Source organism: Diadema antillarum, unplaced genomic scaffold, assembly GCF_040938485.1.
Source record: "Diadema antillarum isolate AM-2024a unplaced genomic scaffold, OU_Dant_1.0 seq00000348_RagTag, whole genome shotgun sequence".
Lineage (NCBI taxonomy): Eukaryota > Metazoa > Echinodermata > Echinoidea > Diadematoida > Diadematidae > Diadema > Diadema antillarum.
This window is the reverse complement of record NW_027271358.1, coordinates 2,131,916-2,156,187: the sequence shown is the minus strand read 5'-3', so window position 1 is coordinate 2,156,187 and position 24,272 is coordinate 2,131,916. Positions and strand designations below refer to the sequence as shown.

The window sequence follows — 24,272 nt, the reverse complement described above, 5'->3', positions numbered from 1 at the left end:
TCTCCCAATAAGTCTATAGTACATCATGACAATGTGTGATGACAGTTTCACATAATTGGCAAAAAATATAAATTACATGTTTGTCACAAATGTGGTGATTGTTCACTTTCCTTGAAGTAGGTTTAATCAGGCTCGGCAATACAGTGCGATTAACTTGCCAAAAGCTTTTAACCTCGCTACCTAATTTGCATAAAGTAAACAGCATGTTTACGCAAAACTGCTGGGGAAGTGTTGCAGGACAATCACAATAATTTGCCCCAGAAGCCATCAAATGGTAAAATCTATACAGCAAATTGAATGAGAAACTATTCTCTAACTCGCAATGTTAGTTATTGTGGGTTTTATTGAGAATAAACGGACGGATGGACAGAGGGACAGATGGACGGATGGACGGATGGAAGGACGTACAACCCGAAAAACATAATGCCTCCGGCGACACGTTGGGGCGGAGGCAAAAAAAAAAAGAAAGTAGTATCTTGTCCTCATGGGCATCCAATTTTGGCCCCTCACTGTTTTTTATTTTTACTATGTTTCAAAATGGCGATAAAAATATACAAAATTTGTGTTCCTCGACCTTGTCCACATCTTTTTAGGAGTTTCCATACCAACTTTTTTTATATTTACTACTTTGGAGAAGATGAAAAACAAAACATTGGAAATTCATCTACCGATCATGATGCAATGCACATATTGCATTAAAATCATCTTAAAGGCACACAGTTGTGGCGAGTGGTTTGTGCGGCACGGAGACGAACGCTACACGCTGCCTCCCCCATTCTGTATCAAATGTAGTGACCCCGAATGAGAATAGCGCTGGCTCAATGGGTCAGCAAACAAAACGCTAGAGTTCTGTGGGCTACAAGAGAGCTCTCTGTGCTAATCTCCTAACCCAAAATGGCTGTCCGAGTGAGCCAAGAAAGCTTCCGAATGGACGCACTCTCAGTGCGCATGTCCATGAAGAGAGGCCAAAAGAGCCACGCGTCTTCTGGCCTCTCTCCTCCAATCACCGCAGCTCGCGGTGACAATATTTGTGTATGTTGCATACACACACACACACACGCACACACACGCGCGCGCGTGCCTCTTCTGGGGACCATTTCATGAAACTTTTCGTCGGTGATTTACACCGACACCTGTTAAAAGCTACTGAAATCCTTGCGTCTGATTGGCTGATAGCAAATTCGTCGGTGAAAACCTCCGATGAACTCGTTGATGAAACGCCCCCCTGGCCTCTCCCCTCCAATCACCGCAGCTCGCGGTGACAATGTTTGTGTATGATGCGTACACACACCCACACACACACACACGTATCTCAGTGGCAGCATTGTCCCACACGTTTATGGATATAGCACCGAGTCTGGCATTGCGCAATTGCATGCACAAACTTCGGAGTTTACGTACCATTAGGGATGGCGATCGGCTGCCTTTAAAGCGTATCCACCATTGTACTGCTGGGCGAGAGTGGTCTATAACCCACCCACAACTGTACTGTAGGCCGCTGCTCGCGCACAGCATGCTATTGCTTTAAGAAATCATACATGTAACAGCTTGTGTACGTTTGCACATCATGAATGTAAATGTCTTGCACATCATGTAGGCATATAATGAGCCAATGTTTTCAGAAGTATACTTTTGCCTGCTATACCGTGCCGGCTAAGACACGGGTGTGGTTTTCTACCACCCTGTAAATGATTTTTTTAGCATGTGCAAACTCACTGTAAATATTCCACACCCTAATACACTTGCTTCTGAATCTCCAAAGACCAGTTGAAGACATCTTAAGGGACAAGTCCACTTCATATACATGTGGATTGAATGAATGCAGAAATATTAGCAGAACACATCAGTGAAAGTTTGGGGGAAATCAGACAATCCGTTTAAGTTAGGTTATGAATCTTTAAATTTTCTGCGCAGTCACTGCTGGATGAGAAAACTACTACAGCTAGTGATGTCACATGCGTAGAACGATATAAAGAAAATATAAAGAAAATTCAACATATTTTCACTTTTCTCACATAATAAAAGAACACTTGACTTACCTCTTTCAGAGGGCAGGGGCAATAATATTACCCTTAACATACATCAGTGACAAGTCGAGGAAATATGCACTTATTTCAAAAAATAAAATCTTGTGAAATTCTCTTTATATTTTCCTTATATTGTTCTATGCATGTGACATCATACACTGTAGTAGTCATTCTCATCCAGCACTGACTGCATAGATACTTTAAAAATTCATAACTTTTGAACAGATTGTCCCATTTTCCTCAAACTTTCACTGATGTGATCTACTAATATTGCTGCATTCACTCAATCCACATGTATATGAAGGTGGACTTGTCCTTAAAGACAATAGTTGTATAACTGGATCGCTTGAATTGAAAGCTCTGTGCTGCACTCCTTGCAAGCATTTGGTATCACGGTATATCCATTCCAGCAGCAGCACTGAAATTGGCAGGCATGGGTTTAAAATGATGGCAATTTACACAAAATGATTAGGTATCACCATGACTTCCAATGAATCAATCTGAGAACAAATCTTTCAAGAAGCCCAGAGCAGTCTACTCTCAAGTCTTGAGCACCTTGTTCTACCTGATGTAGGACCTACTCTTTGTATCTTGCAGTGTGGAGATTGCTGTCATGTTGCATCTAATGATTTCACTATGTGTTTAGCATTGTATATTAACCCGTTGAGGACAAGTCCCGAGTATACTCCGGCAGGTGTCTATGGGAAATGCGTGTTGTAGCAAAATCAGTCAGTACTCAACGGGGTAAAGGGATGGTATAGTATTGGTGGAGATGAGGATTGGGCTTCAGTTTTTGAGAGATTATACCAAAAAAACACTTACGAATGAACACAATGCATACCATTCTGAAGGGAATTCAAAGTTTATTAGATGAAAATCAGCTTTGGATTGGCTAAGAAATCAAAAAAACAAAGTAAAACAAAGCGATCCTAATAAAAGGTGGGTCCCATCTTTTATCAGGATTGTTCTGTTTTGGATACCTCTGCCATTTCAAAACCAATTTTTATCAAATAAACATTGAATCCCTCTTGGAATTACATGCTCTTTCATATTTCATACAGGCTTTCTCAACTCTTACCACCCCCCCCCCCCCCCTCAAAAAAAAAAAAAAAATGTTAAAAAACCTGAAGTTAGGCCTCAACCAAAACTATACAGTCCCTTTAATGTCTAAGTGCAGTAAGCACATGCTTTGCTATACACCAGAAACCACTACTACCTGATATATTCAGTATGCAGTGATTAACTTGCAACATACCACAACTGCTACTACAATGGCAACAAGAAGAAATCAAGCAAGAAATTTAGCTGTTGCCACAGAAGAGAGCATTACCAGAGAGTGCCAGAAATGAATCCGTCCATTTGTCTGGGGCAAACAAAACTTGCTGCTGGACAAGTCCAATGAATCTGCACTTGTCCTTGGAAATGGGATGGCATTCAGGCAGGAGGATGAAATATCTTTTGTAATGACCAGTTCCTGTACAGTACAGCCTTGGTTAAGTCTTTCAGGTAACATGGCCTTAAACTTTTGCCAACCCCTGTTCCAAACCCATCTTGTAGAAAAGTATTAAAAATGTTCATACACAACACATACTAATCCTATCAGAGGCTACTGCATTTGGGAATTCCTTAAACTGGGTCTGATCTTCCAAGACTAAAAGGCACCCCAGAGAGGGGTTGTGGCAGAGTGCAGAGGTCAAAGGTTAAATCCACACTGGGCTTCTTGTCTGCACACTGGGGCTCAGGTCATCACTCAACTACACGAGCCAGAGAGTGCAACCTTTGACCCACCAAGACATTGACAAATCACTGAGTTCCTTTGTGGTGGTACCTCCTACTTCTAGTTTTGTTTGGTCACTTCAGGGTGAAAATGTAATTTGTATCATAGATCAACTAACTTTGCTTTATTTTACAGTCGTGCATTGTATGTCCCTCTTATTAAAGTAAACTTCAAATAGGAAAGTACATGAACAATGATTGGCAGTATAAGACTATGGGTCAAATTTTGTGTCAAGTACTTTTCCATTCTGACAATGAATTAAACGTACATAGAGTTTCATATTATATCATCTAACTAGTTATTTCAGATGTAATAAAGCATCTTCTACAAAAACAATGTTCAAGGCCAGTACCGTTTACAAAACAAATAATCATGCACTCATTTAAAGTGAAAGCATCTTGCTCCAGCTTTACATTTTATTTTGCAGGACATTAACTTTATCTTATAACACATAATGATAACAACTAGTGTTCATTGTATGAGTCATACAGCCTCTTTATTTCAAACTATAAACGAGATAATGCAACAGTCAGGTAACCTTAATACCAACAGTAAAAAAAAGTTTAGGTCAGAAATTACTAAGTCTTAGCTTCAAACTTCACCTAATATGACATGTAGTTGTTGCACCTATCTATGCAATCTAATTTTGTCTTAACCTAGCTGATTACATTGATCCTTCTATCATGAAATGTTTGGCAATTAACCATCTCAACAAAATAAATGAAAACACTTTTACCGGTATTCCTTTGGCCATACGCTTAAAATGGTGAAAATTAGATGTATATGGTACTGTCAAGTCAGATTTCATTTGACCACAAAATCAGGCTAAAATTCAGTAGAGTTGTAAAAGAGAGCTACTAGAGCAGAGCCTTCCTAAACTACTATCTGAAGGATGGATACAGCACTGTCAACACACTCTCAGGAAGGGTATCACTGTGCTTCAGACAAACAGGTGGACATACAGTAGCACATCAAACCAAATACACAAGTGGTGAAAGAGATGGAAACAGAAGTCAAGTAAAATGCCATTTTCCATGTGCACTTTGTACTCATGACATCAACGAAAATAGAAATGCTTAATATTCTGGCTTACCATTGGCACATGTAAGCTCATCCTCCAGTAATCGTACTCCTGTGGGGCAAGCACAGCTATAGCCTTGTCTGGTTGGTGCTAGGAGACAGAGGTGTGAACAGCCTCCATTGTTGGTTCCACAAGGATTAGAGTCTGTTCAGAGAGTGGGGTGGGATAAGAACTGTATAATAATTCTGTTACTTGAGCTACAAATAAATCTTGACCCTGACATGCACAGAACATACAAATTTGTGCTACCTGAGAGTCAAGTATAGGCTGCGTTTATCTAAGGGTGCGTTTATGCTTCCATTTGGGGGGCCAAAATCAGGCTTTTGAAACGTGATTTCGATAGAAACGCTGATTCAAAATGCCGATCCAAAACGCACAAAAAGGTGCGTTTACAATCAGCGTTTCTCCCAAATCGCCGATTCTGGGGAAGCAAAATGCCACAGCATTTCTATATGCATTTAGAGTGACGTCATCTAAACGCCTTTCCGGTTCACGTGAAAAAGCGCGCGCCCGGCCAGCCAGCTACCCTGGCCTGTGCAATTTTTCCATGTATTGTGCATACGCATGTCTTTCCCAGCTGCTCTCCCAGGCCAGGCCACCGATCGCGACACAAAGTAACAGTCATCACAAATGACTGATTTTCAATGCAGTTTGTCAGAAATGAATAAAGGATCCAAATTTGAAGACGATGAACTGAGGGCACTGCTCCTGGCCTGGGCAGAGCCAGAGGTTCAAGAGGAGCTGAGAGGTATGACGCGAAATAAGCGTGTTTCCGAGAAACTGGCAGAGCAGCTGGTGAAGGCAGGCTTTGTACGGAGGACCGGACAAACCTGCCTGGATAAAATCAACAGAATTAAGGTATGTTATATGGCCATTTTTACAATCAGTGGTGTAAAACACAGTGTTGGCACTAATTGGTGTATAACTTTCTTATACACCGACAGATATGCATTATTTATTCTCATAAACTTACCACCCACAGTGTCTACCTTGGGTACCTTAATGAACTTTCCTCTCTTTTTCTTTCAGATGTGGCAGGTACTTACATGCTTGAAATCCAACACTTTTGGTGTACTCACTCTGACATAGTATTTTTATCAGAGCTAGCAAATTAAATTGTTTATTCCTTTTCATTATTTTTGTTGCTGTTGTGATAGACAGGTATCCTATATTAAGAACTATTATGTTTACCAGGTTCTGCTTTGTCTTCTTTAAATACTGACATTGTCCAAACTTTATGTTTCGGAGGTGACATTTTCCGTTAACAATTAACCCCTCTTTTGAGTTGGCTCTTGTTCACAATTATAAAATTCAACTTTGCTAATTTCCATCAAAACAGAATAGTAATCAATCTGACTTAACTTTGATCCAAAAATTATTTAATTCAAATAACTTATCATTTTTTGGTGAGCGTTTATAAATTTATGTAACTTTTCCGTTAACATTTCTGTCACCTCCGAGACAACAGATTTATGTATTTGATTTTTTTATTCTTGACATCAGTTATACATTACATTTGCCAAAATGTAACATATCCCCTCACATTATCTCTGCAGGAAGGTAGTAGAAATATAGCCTGTTGTTTTCATTTCAGAGCAATTTACAATTTTCCGTTAACACTTGTCACCTCCGAAACAATTGTCACCTCCGAAACAACAAGCATATTATATTTGATAATTTCTCGAAGACAAAGCAATTTTGTTTGATTCTGTCCAATTGACAGGAATCTCTTTTGGATGACAATAATAATATGGCAACAGGAAGTGAGAATTTTCTAGAGATTGATAAAAGATCCAATAAAAACTAAAAATTACTGTTTCGGAGGTGACAAAACACTGTTAACAAGATTTTTTGTTCATTTCTGTTGAAGAGAAACCATATCATGTACACCAATGGTTTCATTTATTTTAATAACATAAGTCTCAAAGTGGAGAAATCAACTACAACACTCTCACTCTTTTTTTTTATCACTAGACTGTACGTTTTAGGGCAAATTTACATTTTTTCACTTTTTTAAACAATGAGCATGCACAAAATACACCCATCTGTTGTATATATAATATTGTAATCAAGATCAATTCTCCTGCTTTAGTTAAGTAAACATATAGATGCTTTCATCTTAGAAGCTTGATTTCCAACAAGCGATTTAGTTGTGAAGATTTACCAATCACAGCTTTCCATGTAGGTTGCTTTTTCTTGTGTTTCGGAGGTGACATTGTGTGTTAACACCATATTGTTATGTGATAGTGAAAGGCAAGACTTCAGTTCCTTTTCACTTTCTATTAACATTTTCTAATACATTTAATATCTACAAAATCATCACAACAGAAGTGACTTTTGTATACAGTACATAGCTCTCCAGAATTCCCTTGATACCAAAGTGATACATGTAGCAGTTCATGCATGCCCTAGTCCACAATCTTTAAAAAAAAATGTAAAAAAAAAATCATCAAATAATCAAACTCCACAAAAAGGCCACATGCCTATAGCTGGTGCACAACTTGTTCTTGAATTCTTAGTTGTTGTATTTCCATGTACAACGTGGTGATCATAAACAAAATTATGTGATTTTTTTTTTAATATGACAATAATTATTACATTTTCCAAGTTGAACCAACTGTATATGACATTGTATTTTTTAAGATTATTGAAGTTATGTGACAACTAAAGTGAACAGAGGAACAAGTCCCCAGGACTGGAAAGGGAAAGATCAAAAAACAAGACTTGTAGTTCTATTTAAGTATAATTTTGATGAGGTGTTTACCTTGTTGTGTAATTATGTTTTGTCTTAGAATTTGGCTTTAAGTACTGGAATTTCAAGGAAAAGAAAATGGTTTCTTAAAGGACAAGTCCACTGTCATATACATGTGGATTGAGTGAATGCAACAACATTGTAGAACACATCATTGAAAGTTTGGGGGAAATTGGACAATCCATTCAAAAGTTATGGGTTTTTTAAGTATCTGCGCAATCACTGCTGGATGAGACGACTACGACAGTGTATGATGTCACATGCATACGATATAAGGAAAATATAAGTGAATTTCACAAAACTTTACTTTTTGAAAAAAAGTGCACATTTCTTCAACTTGCTACTGATGTATTTTAGGGCAATATCATTTACTCTGCCTTCCAAAAGAGAGAAGTCATGTGTTCTTTTGTTATGCAAGAAAAGTAAAAATACAGTACCGGTATGTTGAATTTTCTTGATACTTTCTCTATATCCTTGTACACATGTGACATCACAAGCTATAGAAGTCTTCTCATTCAGCTTTGACTGAGCAGAAACTTAAAAAATCCATAACTCTGGAACGGATTGCCTTTACTTTCCTCAAACTCTCAGTGATGTGTTTTATTAATATTGCTGTATCTACTCAACCCTCATGTCTACTGAGGTGAACTTGTCCTTTTCCAGTTTCGGTCCCTTATAGGTTTACATGTATTTGAGACCAGTTTGTGTCCGGGACCTTCTGTGAAGTTGATGGAGAAAATTATTGTAACAAAACAAATTTTCCCCTCAAGTTCACAGAAAGGCATTATGCTGCTCTCTTCAGCTGGGAAACACAAACTGTTCTCTTAACCCAACTGTAAAAACCTGTTAAAGATTAGTATGAATTACAATCTCAAACAAAATATGAGCTGGTATCCATTATCATGAAAGAGAATAACCAAACAAAATAACAAGTAAGAACTGAAAGAAAGAGCTTATATTTGAAAATTAAAGCCATGAGGAAAGACATGAATGTTCACTAAATAGTTAACACCTGAGAAGTTGGGTTGTCTCTGTGTCGTGTTACCTCAAAAACAATAAAATGGTTTTTCTTATCTTATACTTTTTATTCTCAAAAGTGACTGTTAGATGTGCATGATTTGCAGGTAATTTTCAATCAATTCAGAATGATACGTTAAATATATTTTAGTAATGTCAACAGTTTAAATGAATCTGGTGTATAGAAAATTTATCCCAGATGAACCAAACACCTTTCACCAGTATTATAACATTTGTATGGTGGCTATCAAGGATGATGAAGAATTCATGAACATCCTTGAATTAATCTATAAAACTATGTGCAAACACAAACGTACACAAGTCAAATAAGAATTTTTGCTTTTGGTATTCATACTATTTTATGTCCCCGCCAAAAAATTACAGTGGTACCCTCCGCAATGATAACTTTAAAGATAGTGAATCAATCTAAAATACAATTTGAGGGATTGAAACTATAACTCATTGCCCACACCTTACAGAAAACCCCATTCAATTTGCTTCAGAGGTCAAAGAGAATTGAGGATTTTTGTAGCAGAGCCTTTGAGGAATCCCTTCCCTCCAAGTTTGGCATGTGTTTACACATTAATATGCAGTTCCAAGAGCATCCAAGTGCTGAACTTTGAAAATCAGACTCCTGACATCCTTTATAACAATCCACATTTCTTTGAGATCACTTAACCAATTTGACTGGGGCTTTCTGCAAAATAGAGCTAAGATGTTATAACTTAAGACCCCAAAGTAGAATTTAGCTGATTTAATCATATTGGGTGCTATCAATGCACAAGTCTAATAGTAAATTTTTTGGGGGGACATACTATATGAATACTTGAACACAATGTTAACATTGAATGTCACCTCCGAAACAAAGTTATTCTTCCCTGGTGTTGTGGAATAAAATGTTGTGAGAGCAAAGAAACATTACTAAAATGATCTCACACCCTCATTTCAATTTAAGGTAGAAAATGGAATGCCATGTTTCTTCAGGTTACAATATCTAGCTTATGTCCGTCATATTCTTACTGTACAATGTAAATGAATATTTAAACACAATGTTAACATTGAATGTCACCTCCGAAACGAGGTGATTCTTCCCTGGTGTTGTGGAATAAAATGTTCTGAGAGCAAAGAAACATTACTAAAATGATCTCACACCTTCATCTCAAGTTAAGGTAGAAAATGGAATGCCATGTTTCTTCAGATTACAATATTTAGCTTACATCCTTCGTCCAAATGGAAGGCAAACTACCGGTACCCATGCTAATTAATGAAGTGTAAAAAAACACTTGTTCTGTGTGGTTTATCTGCTTGAAACAGGAGTTAATTTCTTGTTCTCGAGTTATAATTATTAAAAACATTGATAAAAAGAAGAAGTTTTTGTGTTATTGTCACTTATTCTCAAAAAAAGTGAGTGTTAATATTAATGTCACCTCCGAAACATTCTGATATGTTAACTGTCACCTCCGAAACATCCATGTATGAAAAATCCAAGTTTTAAAGAAATGATTGGAATTTCATTTAACCTACATAGGAAGGTAGCCCTTCTTGAAGACTTGTTATAGTAAGAGTTTGACCTGGCCTGCCCTCCAATAAATAGTTAAAATCTTAAAAATTACATGTCAATTGGTATTTTTAGCAAAAATGTATAAATCTCATGTATTTTCTTAAAAATTCACTTCATATTCAACCCCCAAATAGTTTGATTCACAAACTATATATTGTTGTTAACCATATACACTTTGCATGGTAAAGTTTGAATACAGAGTTTTGTCAATATGGTGCAATTCATGAAAGCAAAATTTTGCTTGAATTTACTTCAGGTGCCAGGGTTTTCCTCAAATTACACCAATAACCCTTCAGCTTTAAGGTCTGAAATGTTATTTTTTCAAAAATTTGAATACTTTCAAACAAGAATCAAACAGAATAATGAAAAAATATTTTGTTTGAAATTTTGACCCTCTGAGTACAAAAGTTACACCACTGATCGTAAAAAAGGCCATATGTGAGTTTTATTATAGAAAATATATTTTTACCACAATATCAAAACGTAGGAGATTAATGAAATCAATGATAGTTGATACGCGAGACTGTTAACTACTGGCGAGCTAGACAAGATCGAACAAACACTGTGCGAGACGACCCATTACCATTCGACATGCTACGGAACATGAACAATGCACACACTCAGGCCAGAACTTCCAAAAAGCGCGCGCCCCAATTTGACCTGCCTCTGCTGAGGTCAGCGAAGCAATCGCAAACTCTCTTTCCAAGACTAGAAGAAAGTGAGTATAAACAGTGCTCCCATGAACGGCGTTTTGAATCAGCGTTTTGAATCAGCGTTTCAAAACGCCAATTCTGCCTTCGCAAATTGAGCATAAACACACCCTAACTTGAGAGAGAGAATCACGTTTCAAAATGCGTTTTGAGTGGTGTTTGCGAAGGTGGTGTGAAAAGCTATTCTGGGGGTGCCGTGTTTATCTAACCATCATACAATTGCGATTCCAGTGTTGTCACTGCGCAGCTACTTTGCAGGGTTCGACCCGGGAAGTACAGGTTAACTGCGTAGCAGCAAACATGCCTCATCAGTCACACACAAATGAAGGGTAGAGAGCACAACCGGAAACGGCTGGGATTTGACCTTGAGATATAAACGCGTTTCGAAACGGCATTGTGTTTATCTACTCACAGAACGGCGATCGTGGTCTCCAACACGTTTCAAAACGCCCTTTGAAAGACGTTTCAAAACGCCATGAACGCGTTTGAAAACACGGTTGCATTTATCTAACCCCTGAAAATGCCTTAAACACATTTAGGATCTTGATTCTGCCTCAGAAAATTTTTAGACAAACGCAGCCATAATTTTAGCATCCATCATGTACATTTTTCTACCTGCACTGAAAACCACTGACCTTGACAACCACCACCCTGAAAATTTTTTTACAGCTCCTGTTATATTCTGAGCTTTAACAGATTTGGACAGGCTTGCACAGAGAGGACCTTTGCCTTTCACATAGTAAACAGTGTTGATTTCATATCATCATCAATTATGGAAGGGTGTGATGTCTATGGCATGATGTCCAAAAACCACCGATTCATAAAAATGCTCAATTGACGCCCAACATGTAATCAAAGCAACTTTCCTGATATTAATAATCAATGATATCTATTCAGTTATCATATTTATAGCAATCAATCTGTCCTCCCATGTCTGACATTTTGAAGACTACAAACAATGATACATCTAATCAGATCTTGTCAACAGTTAAGACTATAAAAGTAACAACTGATTTTTAATGTTACACTGACAGAAATCCAGGGCATTCAGACGCAAAAAATTTATACCAGCACAGTATAGCTATACCAAAACGGTATAGCTATACGATGAATTGTCTGAACGCTGACTAATGAAACGACGTATAGCGCAACGATGGTCAGAGCATTGTTTCGAATTAGAACTCGATAGCGAATCAGCATTCCGTGTGCGTCTGAACGTATGGCGACCATAGAACGGTATAACTGGGCGGGGCTTTATGGGAGCGCGCACGAAAGGTGACCCCACAGCTGTCACTCATGACTATAACAGCAAGCGCAGTGGGAAACTGCACATCTATACGACGTTTCCCAGAACGGTCGAAATTAGTGTCTGAACGGTCTGTCGCCTATACGATGATACTTTATACGTCGTTTCGTTATCAAGTTTTGGTATAAAATGGCATGCGTCTGAATAGGGGGATCATCTCTCTTGCGAAAGAAGGACATATGTCTCTTTATGAGAATACTAACATTCGGGAGACTGGCGGTCTTGGCTGAAGACATGGATGTCCATTGGGGAGTAGAGGTCTTCATGGACCACCCACTGCTCCTTGCCACTGGTTTTATTGCATGCGTGTATGGACTGAGTCTCCCAGTCTGTCCAGTAGAGCCAGCCTCCATGGACTGTTAGAGCAAAAGGGTGCTCCAACACCCCTTCTAAGATGATCTGAACATTAGATAAATGAAGAAATAAACAAGTGCAGATATGTAATGGTTAGTGGTATGTACAAATTAAACTAGAATTATCACTGAAGGTGATTAATACCCCCGCCCCTAGTGTTGCTTTGTAGTATGTGATGTCATGAGGGCAATGACGTTGATACCAAGTTTGTGTACTTGTCGAATTGGAAACAGAATAATTTTAGTTTACTGTACCATTACAGAGTTGACACTGAATATAAAACTTACAGCAAAAGGAAACATGCTTTCCCCCAGCATCACTACACTTAAAGGGATAGTACAGTATTGGTTGAGATGAGAATTGGGCTTTTAAATTTTTGCAAGATACCAAGAAAACACTTATAACATAGTACAAAGGATACCATTTTAATAGGAATTTAACGTTTATTTGATGAAAATCGGGTTTTGAATAACTGAAACATTCAAAAACAAAGTAAAACAAAGCGATCGTTACAAAGTGTGGGTCCCACACTTTATTAGAATCGATCTTTTTGGATATCTCAGCTATTTCAAAACTAATTTTTATCAAATAAATGTTGAATTCCTCAATGAATTGCATGCTCTTTCATATTTTATATGACATTTCTCATTATCTCACCTTAAAATATTAGAAACCTGAAATTAGGTCTCAACCAGAGCTGTATGATCCCTTTAAAGACCATCATTCACACCAAATTTGACCTTCACAGCTTGAATGGTTTATTTTGATACAAAAATGAGTGGTTACCATGGCAACACATTTTCCTTAAACTAATACATTGGTGTCTTGCAAAACTACACTTCTAGATCATGATACAAACTAAATTTGACTTTAATTGCTTGAATGACGGAAAGTTATTCGATCTGCAAGGTTTTGGTAAAATTGTGGTTACCATGGCAACGGTTTGTGTGACAAACACAAAAAATTATGTGTTCCACATCTATACCTCAGGGCCATAATGCCTACCAAATTTGGTTTCAATTGCTTGAAAACCGTGGAAGAAGTTCACTCCACAGGATCTTTAAAAAAAATGTGGTTACCATGGCAACGCATTGTCCGATACAAATACAAAGGACATTTTGCAAAACTACACCTAAGGAGCATCATACACACCAAATTTCACCTTCATAGATTAAATGGTTCAATTTGATACAAAAATGAGTGGTTACCATGGCAACACATTTTCTTATATTAACACATTGGTGTCTTGCATAACTACACCTCCCGATCATCATACTGAATTTGACCTTAATTGCTTGAATGGTGTGGAAGGTATTCAATCCACAAGGTTTTGATAAAATTATGGTTACCATGGCAACACTTTGTCCAACAAACACAAAAATTGTGTGTTCCACATCTATGCCTCAAGGCCATAATGCCTACCAAATTTGATTTCAATTGCTTCATAACTGTGGAAGTTGTTCACTCCACAAGATTTTAAAGAAAACATGCGGTTACCATGGCAACGCTTTGTCAAGTACAAACACAAAGAGTGTCTTGCATAACTACACCTATAGATCATCATAGATACCAATTTTGAAATTGATTGCTTAAATACTATGGAAGTTATTCAATCCACAAGGTTTTGCTAAAATTATGGCTACCATGGCAACGCAGTGACCGACAAACACAAAAAACATGTCTTGTACATCTATACCTCAATATCATCATTTACCCAAAGTTTCATTTAAATTGCTTCAAAAGTGTAGGAGTCCGCGACGCAAAATTTTGCAACAGACCGACCGACCGACCGACCACCCACCCGCCCGACCACCCGCCCGACCAACATCACAGTGATTCCTATATACCCCCTTCACACTACGCGTGGCGGGGGTATAATAAAATGAAATGATTATACTTACCTATCATTCCTAAAGTTGTTGCTACCATCAACAAGTAACAGTTGCGGAGCTTTTTGTCGAAGGTATTATGACTTTGTACAACTGTAAAGGTTTAAAGATTTACAAGCCCTAAAATACAGGAGGATTCTCCCTAAAGAAAAAAAAAATGAATAGTAAAGTATTCACATCAATGCAATGCTACTTACTCTCTGATGTCTTCCATTCATGTCACTGCTCTTGATGAGATTATATTTGGCATCTACCCAATACAGGCGTCCACTGGAGTAGTCAATGGTTAGCCCATTGGGCCAAAAAATATCATCTCTTACGATGACTTCTCGCTGTGTCCCATCCATCCCCGCCCGTTCAATCTTTGGGACTTCCCCCCAGTCCGTCCAATAAATATACCTGTACGAGGAAAGAACAGGAGGGAGAAAACATTCATGTTGAAAGGAAATCTCAAATAAACAGATGTCTATGTGATCATCACAGAATGCTACTTGCATCCTCTAACTTGATATAACAACAGCTAGCATGTGAGCAAGTTAGGCAAGGACGTTTGCACAAGTAGGTACAGGCAATCGTTACCATAGGTTTGTCATTGTTGCTGTGCTGAGAGAGAAGAGGCAATGTATTGTGCTACTGTATACGCCATATATTTCGCGAGTGTAAATTTTCGCGAGTGTAAATTTTCGCGAATCGGGACTTCCCGACAATTTCGCGAGTGGTTAAATTCGCACACGCATACGTCACATTCACATCGGGATCAGAGTCAATATTTTCGCGTGTCTTTAATTTCGTGAATAGCACCTGACTCGTGAAATTCGCGAAAACAAAAACCTCGCAAAATATTCGGCGTATACAGTATGTCATTTATCATGAGAATTGTTAACTCAAATCTTTTCAAGCATCAATATGCATGTTGTATGATCAGCAAGAAGAAAAAAAAAACAACGTACAAATCATTTGAACAAACAGCTTTCAAAAGTGGATGAGTACTCATTCTTAACTTTCATTATTCAAACAAAATTCTTTTCAGACTAACTTTTAACTGGTCTGAAATTTCTCTTTACCTACAGATTGTACACAGTAGTCTCCTTGGCTAGGAGTTTAGTCATTAATACCACAGCTTGCTGAATGGAGGTTACTGTAAAACAAGAAATGTTCACGGCACAAAATTTTTGGAAATTGGAGCCGACAGCTTTTTTTTCACAACACAAAATTTTTGCAAATTGCCACTGGCATTTAAATACAGTGTAGACAAGAACTTTCACATGCATTTTAAATTCACGACTCGTGGTTCTCGCCAAATTTGCAACATTTAAATGCATGCAAACATTTCTGGTTTTACAGTTTGACAAATACACCAGACAGAGATTGTCTTAATACTTCACTTTTGCTGTCACACACAATAGAACTTTCTAATCTCACTAGTTAGATATTGATCTATATTTCCAGCAAATGGACAATGACCATACAGGTTTGTATGTTACAACTTGATGTCTGTGTGAAGTTTTCTTGTAATGGTGCCAGTGGCAAAGTGCCAGTGGCATCCTGAGCTCTTAAGGCATGAAGCAATCTATGATATAGAATCAGTACAGTATAGCCCTTTTTACACTTGTGTTTCTTAACCCCGGACTTTCTCTGACCCAGGACTATCGTTAGTCCCGTACCAATTTTTTCAGCTTTTTACACTCGCCAATCAGTCCCGTACTATCTCTTGTCCTGGGCTAAGGAGAAAACTGACCTTTTTACACTCGTATTTCTTAGCCCCGGACTTTCCAAACCACATGAATATTCATGATTACGCTGTGCACTGTACACGTACATGCACGCACCGGCAGCACTTGATTACCTCGTTTCTGATTGGTCAGTGAGGGTCGGACTTCGTCTCCGTCGCTTAGCCCAGGATTATTTTTTCGTTCTGTTTACACTTACTTGCTTGGCACCGCAATTGCGGTGCTAACCCTGCTATTTTGCAGGGCCAGATAGTACGGGATTATCGTAGGGGCTAGCCCACTTTGGCAAAAATGAGTGTAAACAGAAAGTGGGCTAAGGATAGTCCCCTACCAACGGTGGGACTAAGGCCCCCCCCCCCCCCCCCCTTAGCCCCACCGTTGGTACGGGACTAAGCAAAAATTTACAAGTGTAAAAAGCCCTTATGTAATGACTCAATACAACATGTCTGCAAACAATGTCACTAGCTACATGCCTCCTTGATGTATCAGAAGGAGATATCTTGCATATCATGCTTTTACATCCTGAATTTGAGTAAATCAAAAACCCATTCTCTATAATCATTTAATAATTTAATGTTAGTGTGAGGTCAGTTTTCACTCTAAAACCCTTGCCTTCAAACATAAATCAGTTAAATCACAATCCTACAGGTAGGCATATAACCCTGAAGTTATTTTTTCCCTTTTAATTGTAAAGCTGTACAGTTACAATGTTATTGTATATTAACATTTTTAAAAAGCAGATCATCAGTAATGGCAAATTCTTAAAGTTAATGTTCATGAGCATTTTTATGTAGAAATCTGGAGAGACAATGTTCCAGGAAGGAAAAGGAAGAGATATATTATTTTACTTTCAATAAAGGACTCTAGAGAGATTAAAGTCTGCATAGTATAATCATTCCAAACCATTAATCCCACCTGTCTAAATCTGTATGTGCAGCAATTTGAGCTTTGATCTTTGGCTTTTTTTTTTCTTTTTTTTTCCAATAGAAATGAGTGAGAATGTCATCCAGAAGGACATCATGATATGGTCCACTTCACCTTTACGTGGTTGATTGTTCAATACTAATTGGCATTTGAACACTGCATGCATTTCCATTTCTCCCACTTATTTTGAGTGTGTGATGTCTATGGAATGTTTCAGCTCTCATGCACAGCACCTAGAACTGAATGCACCTATATGCAGAGCTTATTGTTTATAGTCTTTACAATGCATAATGACAAAAAAGAGGTTTAACAACTGAAGAAAAAAATGTCTCATGTAGTGTTTTGATTGACTGCTCTTCAGAGGGAAATATCTATAAGCATACACAGTATCTTGCATTTCTGTCCTTGACATTTGCCATTCATACATGAGATCCCCCATGTGATTATTTAAGAGCTAAAAGTATGATTCCACATCCACTTAAATAAAAAAAAAGAATGATAGTTTTAACATCAACTTTGGACTCTTTTAAGGTTTACATGTTTTCAACAAATATGGATACTGAACACACTCTGAATTGTCCATAAATTTCTGGACAGTTGTCTTCTTCAGTAAATAAAATTGCAGAAGGGGGAAAAAAACACAATTTTTTTCTCATTTGAACAACCTGCTATTGCATGCTGCTGCAACTGTATGCACAGAGGGATACACACATACAATTTGTAGCATGAAATGCTGCTCAAAGCCAGGTTGTGTACTTGTATAAAGACGTACAACTACAAAATGTATGTCCACACTGTGGGCACTGAAATAGCCAGAGATGGAAATATACATTGGTAAATGGTCACTGTGCTGGCCTCCTGCATGTGACATGAGATTGCCTGCTAAGGGTGGGATTTCACGGAGCACGCGAACGATTTGCGAAGGACGCGAATGACAAAATCCAACATTCGGAAAAGTTTTTCTCCAAATGTTTTCCGACAATGAAGCCGAAAACTATTCTTGCGCAATTTGTGCGAAGTTTCCGCGACGTATGTGCGAATGTCGTGTGTATCATTGCTAAAGTACAGCATATTACGTACACGAAGAACACGCGACGGAAATGCGAACAACGAAAAATTTTCAATAATCATGGGAGAAAATGTACCCAAGGAGAGGTGGAAGCTGTCTTGAGTTGAATTTTTTTCTTTCCTCTATTTCTCCTTTCTTTTTCTCTCATTTTTCTATTGTGTGCTTGCCTACATTTTTTTTTCCTAGGACGTATCTCCACTAGTAAAGCATATGATCTTTGTTTTTTTTTTTGCAGGTCCTTCAACACATAATCTCTATACTTCAAATGAAATTTTATATACTTTAGATTAATTCTAACTGTATTCTGCGATTTTTTTTTGTGTATATCAAACATTTCTTTCTCTTTGCTAGTCTTTAATTTCTTTTGTTACTATAGTTGTTAATAATTGTTTGATGTTTAGGTGTATGCTACGATTTTTATTTGTAGAAAACGTATAGGTCATACATCCCCCAAACGTGCGCTAAATGTTCGCGAGAATGTCTCAAAAGGTACGCGAACAGTTTGCGATTACGTCGTAAAATGATCGGAAAAACTTCGCAGATTTCGCGTAACATACGCGAGACATTCTCCAAAGTTTCGGAGTCTGTTTGGGGTTTCACGAACATTTTGCGAACATCGCGCGTGTCTTGCGAAGCTCTTGCGCATATGACGAGGCTTTAAAGACACTTTCGAGAACAATTCACGAACAAATCACGACCAAGTGTGCGGAAAAGGTTCGCAGAAAATTTCAAACTTTTTTGAAATTATCGCCGAAGTAAAAACGACATTCGCGAACAATTGACGACGCTTCCGAACCCTCACGTTCGTTTGGCGATCTTTTGCAGACCAAAATGCGAATGCTGGATTTTGCCATTCGCGTCCTTCGCAAATCGTTCGCGTGCTCCGTGAAATCCCACCCTTAGTGGGATGGTGTGTGCAGTAGGGGTCTTGGATCATAGCCTGGCTCTTGCCTCTTCTCAGATCTCTTCTTTCACGGAGATCGTTTCTCTTGCCATATTCAGTTCAAGTGTTTCTCATACACTGTGTTATTGCCTATCTGATACTGAAAAAAAACAAAACAAAACAAAACAAAAAACACCAAGGGCTTCGGCTATTTCTTTAACATAACTACATCTTTCTGGTGTGGTTACAAACTCATACACTGTTGGCCTACACATAATATTGCTTCAAGAAAAATGTACTATATCAAATATATTATAACTTATTTCAGAGTACTGGATTCATGTTATTCTTCTGCCTTTTTTCAGAAAGCAAAAAGGTGCAAAGCTATGTGCAGCAATAGGTTTGTTACTTACAGTACATGTAAGAATACATCTAGGTTATTCTGATGGGCAGGTATGGGAAAAGTGGAAAAATCTGCTGTCTGTCCAAACTAAATATCTTTGGTAGGATAAAATAAATGGGTCATGGACAGAGCCTGCCAACAAGGGAAAAAGCTGTGGAGGCATGGAATGATGGGCATTTAATGCCTCTCTAAATCTTATGGCGGAAGACCTTGGCCTGACATGAATGTAGGGAAGAGAGAGAAAGAAATGAAATCTAGGACAGACATGAATACCAGTTATGTTGTTTGCGTTCATCTGTTGGCACCCCTCCACCCCCACCCCCACCCCCAGCTGCCAATCATAAGTGTCAATCATCCACCAATGTGATGCTGAGGTATGTGCCCCATTGGAATGCTAGGAACATTGAGTAGGCAATACTGAGTAGCCTGGTTCCCAGACTGAGGCTGGTTTTGTTCGTCCATACCATGACCAATTAATTTAAATACAAACCAAGATTTCCTGCACATTCTACTAGAATAAATTCAAGTACTTATTCACAACTTTTCAACAGGAATTAGACATTCATTTTTTCTTTGTGACGGTATTTTCATACAAAATTGGGAGAACAATGCATTGAAAACATAGGCCTACACTATAACAATTTTTCTGTGACTTACATGTACATTATAGCCAGGCCTAGAAAAATGTACTAAATATCTATAATTTAGTCTAAATTATGTCAATAACAAAACACACACACACACACACACACACACACACACACACACAGTAATTATATAAATAAAGGCTAGTCTATATCACTGACTTCAAGCAAGCTCTTTCTTTACTGTCAATAAGACTATCCACCACTAGTAGCTGCTCATAAACAGGAATATCATACATGTACATGCATCAAACATGCTAAGGCAAAGTTAATTAAAAGAAACATTTTCTATCTTAAAACATGTTCTCTTTTCGGCAATCCATGTACTTTTTGTAACGAAAAACAAAAACAAAACAAAAAGAAAACAACTGTACCAAATACTGAAAAACATACTTGTCAATGTAACAATCTATGAGCTACAACATCATGAAAATGTTACAGGCTCTGTGATCAGTGTTACTACAGAGTAATTCTGTACAGATGGATAGACATGGCAGCTCCATCTCCACACAGCCATTCAGTGTTCAATGCTTTTCTCATCTCTCCAAGTTCTTGTAGTGGACACTCAAAGGCAGTCTGAAGCACTTCACTAGCATCATGAGATGGTCAAAACAGCCTGCATAATTTCTGCCACTTACACTTTTTTTTTCTATGTGTTAACAAGTGACTCATTGACACCTACAGAACTCAAAGCCCATTGTTAAAAGCAGAGCAGCACAAATATATGTGGTCGATCAGTCAGTGTACACATGTCATTCTCACTTTTCTGTACAAGTACAGTTGCATGAAAGTCACAGAGCTGCCAAATAAACGGCAGGAAACATACATTTGTACCTTGGAACTAAACCCTCTACTTTCTTTACTAGTACGCCTAGGCATGTACAGTGTACACATGTATGTACATTTGTACAAGGGAAGAGATTAATCTACTTTTAACACAATCCTGCCATATGTTATTATCATTCTCTTACTACCCATTCTCGACGAGGGGACGAAACTGGCTGTTAAGGCTTAGTTAGTAGGCCTACTATCCGTATGTCTTAAATGTCACTTTCCAAGAATCTGGTGGTTTTCCAGGGAGCTGAGGATTACACTTATAGTTATTCAAGTGACCACATGGTTTTTGTATACAAATAATATAAAATATCACACACACACACACACACACATTACCTCATGCACCGTCCTAGTTTGCAAATTAAATGTGGCATGTACAAAAACTACTTTTACATGCAATATTACCTTGTATTCATTGCATTTTGAAGGTAGAATTAACTTTCTTTCATATTTCTTTACAAAATTTACATTTCATGTCACATAACTTACAGTATTTAATGCACTCTGGAAACATTAGTCTAAAAGTCATGAAAAGTACATAGAATATTCAAGTACCATACTAAATGCATCCAGCATTTATATTACATTCGTACATGCAAAATGAAATGTTATACTAATGATGCACAGGATAGAGTGTGTTAGTGAAGGTGCGGCGCGCTCGAGAGTATTGACAATGGTGCGACATGCACGAGGCGCAGCCGAGTGCATGTTTGCAACCGTAATTGTCAATACTCGAGAGTGAGCCGCACCTTCACTAACGCCACGAAATAATCCTGTGCATCATTAGTTTTATAAAATGGGTCGAAAACTAACAGCATTATTCACGTACCTTTGTGGGTCAATACCAGTCAGCTACATGTAGCACTCGCTCTAAAGTCAAGATGTCCGAAGATGTTCGTCCCAAACATTTACGCACGTCGCACTTGGAAATCCCTCACACTGATAAGTACTGTACGTACGCATAAGAGTATACGTACGCCACGTACTGTTATGCACAAGAAAGGCCGCCGGCTGTTGTGGCAGCCCGCGGCCCGAACTAGAAGTTGTTTACAGGATTGACAGCGCGTATAGTAGCGCGTGACGCACTTGTAACAACTGATTGAGTGCGCACTGCTAGTGTAAAACATTGTGACGTACGTCAGGCCAGGGAGGTGGAAGAGAGACTCTTCTTAGTGCTTACTTGAAGAAAATAATGCACGCACACGTGACTCATTTCAGCGCTTCCAATTGGCTACATTCTTGAACCCATTTTATAATAAGAAATAACAGAAGTCAATACCTATAATGTACATGTACATGTAATGCACAATTCCAGAGAGTCTGCATAAACAGCGAACAAGCAGTAGACTAGAGTGCAAGTTACCTCACAATCATACACGTACATCGGGTATACAACCATGATAACTGCTTGGAAATGCCCACAGGATGACACATTTGATGAATACAAACATTAGGCAGATATCTTTTTGTCATTTCTCTAAGTTGCTTTATCATTAGTAATCTGCTACTTTTTTGTGTTTAAAGCAATTTCTTTTCAGGAGTAAATTTTCCATGAACATTAACCCCGATGTCTTCCTTGGTGATTCTCAAGACCACTGGCAATCAAAGAAACCAAAAACAAGTGTATTGCAAACATAAAAGCCAGACTAAGTGACATCTTGTCAAGCATGACATAAACAGATACATTTATAAGCAAGAAGAGGAATGGCTTTGATGCATGATACTAAGTGCATGGATCTTCTGGTCTTTGGGCAAAGTGAGTTGGACAGCAGAGCATTCCTGCATAAAAGCTTCAGCAAGCCAGAAGAGAGGGTGAGACAGTGTGTGAGACAGGCTTGGGAGATGGGAGAGACGTTCTGACAGGGATGGAGGCATTTCACCACAGGTCAATCAGAGAGACAAAAGTGATCTACATGTACAGTTATAAGTGATGTGACTTCAAGCAAAGGAATCCTTGGATAATGGAATCTTTGCTTAAAGTATAGCATAGAAAATTGTCATACATATACCCTGTCTGTTATATTTCAATATGTTATCAAGCACAAAATAAACCTTGTTCAAAATTTGTATTTTAATTTTCAGAGTACATAACATCATTTTCACTTGTGTTCCTGTGTTGAATTTTCTCATTCTATCTTGTAAATCGAGGGAAAACTTAACAGTTTCTGTTTGCTGTGATCTTCTGAATGAGAACATGCAAGAAGTTTCAACAAATGTGATGAAGGGAGACACACTGGGCTCAATAAACTCTGCTAGCAATGGAGAGAGCTACCTCATGCAGTGAAGCAGCAAGGAATATTTCCAATTTCCATGAGGATCATCATACATGTAGGCCTAAATCAATTCCTACAATGCACATGTCAGCAATACTTTCCACATTTAAGTTATTTCATTCAGGCCCATGCATGAAGACATAAAATTGGCTTTTCCCATGAATAAATGATACCAGCAACCAAGTGTGGATTTACACCTCTACAACTAGTTGTAAGGATCACCAAGGAGGTATGAGAGAACCTCCTTGGGATCACTTCACACTGCTAGATAGGCCTTACATGTATGTATAGCTCCCACTTGCCATGTGAATGGACTTTCAGTATCTGCCTGTTAAAATGTTAAAAATGTTAAAATATAGGCCTAGGCCTATATCGTTTGCAAGTCAGTAAGTTCTGATTGCCCCACGCAAACAAGCCAGTCAGGTTTGTGGCACTCTGCTGCTAGAAAACTTGTAATTGTATGCATGTGGGCACATATTCACATTTTTTCTCTTTTTTTTCTTTTCATGTTGTGAAGGACTTTACAGTAATACTCAAGAACAAATGATAAAAATTTGCTACCATTCTCACCACAGGGAAATTCTTGATTGCTACAGTAAATCTAAAGTGCTGCCATGAGGTCTATCTACCATACAACATACAATTGTACCTGTGTTATTGAGGTGATGCACACACTGGCTACTATCAATGAGGATTGATGTTTTCATGTTTGTTATTTACATAGTATTATAACAGGCTTCATCACCTTTTGGTCTGCAATGTGCAAATTATAAATGAAGAAATTTATTGTAGACAACAGAGTTCTCCCAATTGCTCCCAACAGCGAACTACTGTGAAACCAGAAACGTTCCTGTGCATTTCAATTTTGCAAATTTCGCAAGAGCCAAGATTCACAAAATTAAAATGCGTGCACGCAAAAGTTCTTTTTCTACACTATATGCATTAAATGCCAGTGGCAATTCGCGAAAATTAAATGTCGCAAAAAAGGTCGTCGGCTCCAATTCGCGAAAATATCTTGCTTTACAATGAACAATG

General features: G+C 38.1%; 1 protein-coding gene across 1 annotated transcript in view; it reads right to left on the bottom strand.

Annotated features, from left to right (window-relative positions):
• The window catches only part of LOC139731025 (low-density lipoprotein receptor-related protein 6-like), a 105,571-nt gene that overhangs the window by 30,652 nt on the left and 50,647 nt on the right, over positions 1–24,272 (bottom strand). The window contains exons 3-5 of the mRNA XM_071641908.1: positions 14,672–14,873; positions 12,435–12,630; positions 4,898–5,029 (exon numbers count right to left, since the gene is read on the bottom strand). Of these exons, the coding sequence (XP_071498009.1) occupies positions 4,898–5,029; positions 12,435–12,630; positions 14,672–14,873 (530 nt within the window). The remainder of the gene's footprint in view (positions 1–4,897; positions 5,030–12,434; positions 12,631–14,671; positions 14,874–24,272) is intronic.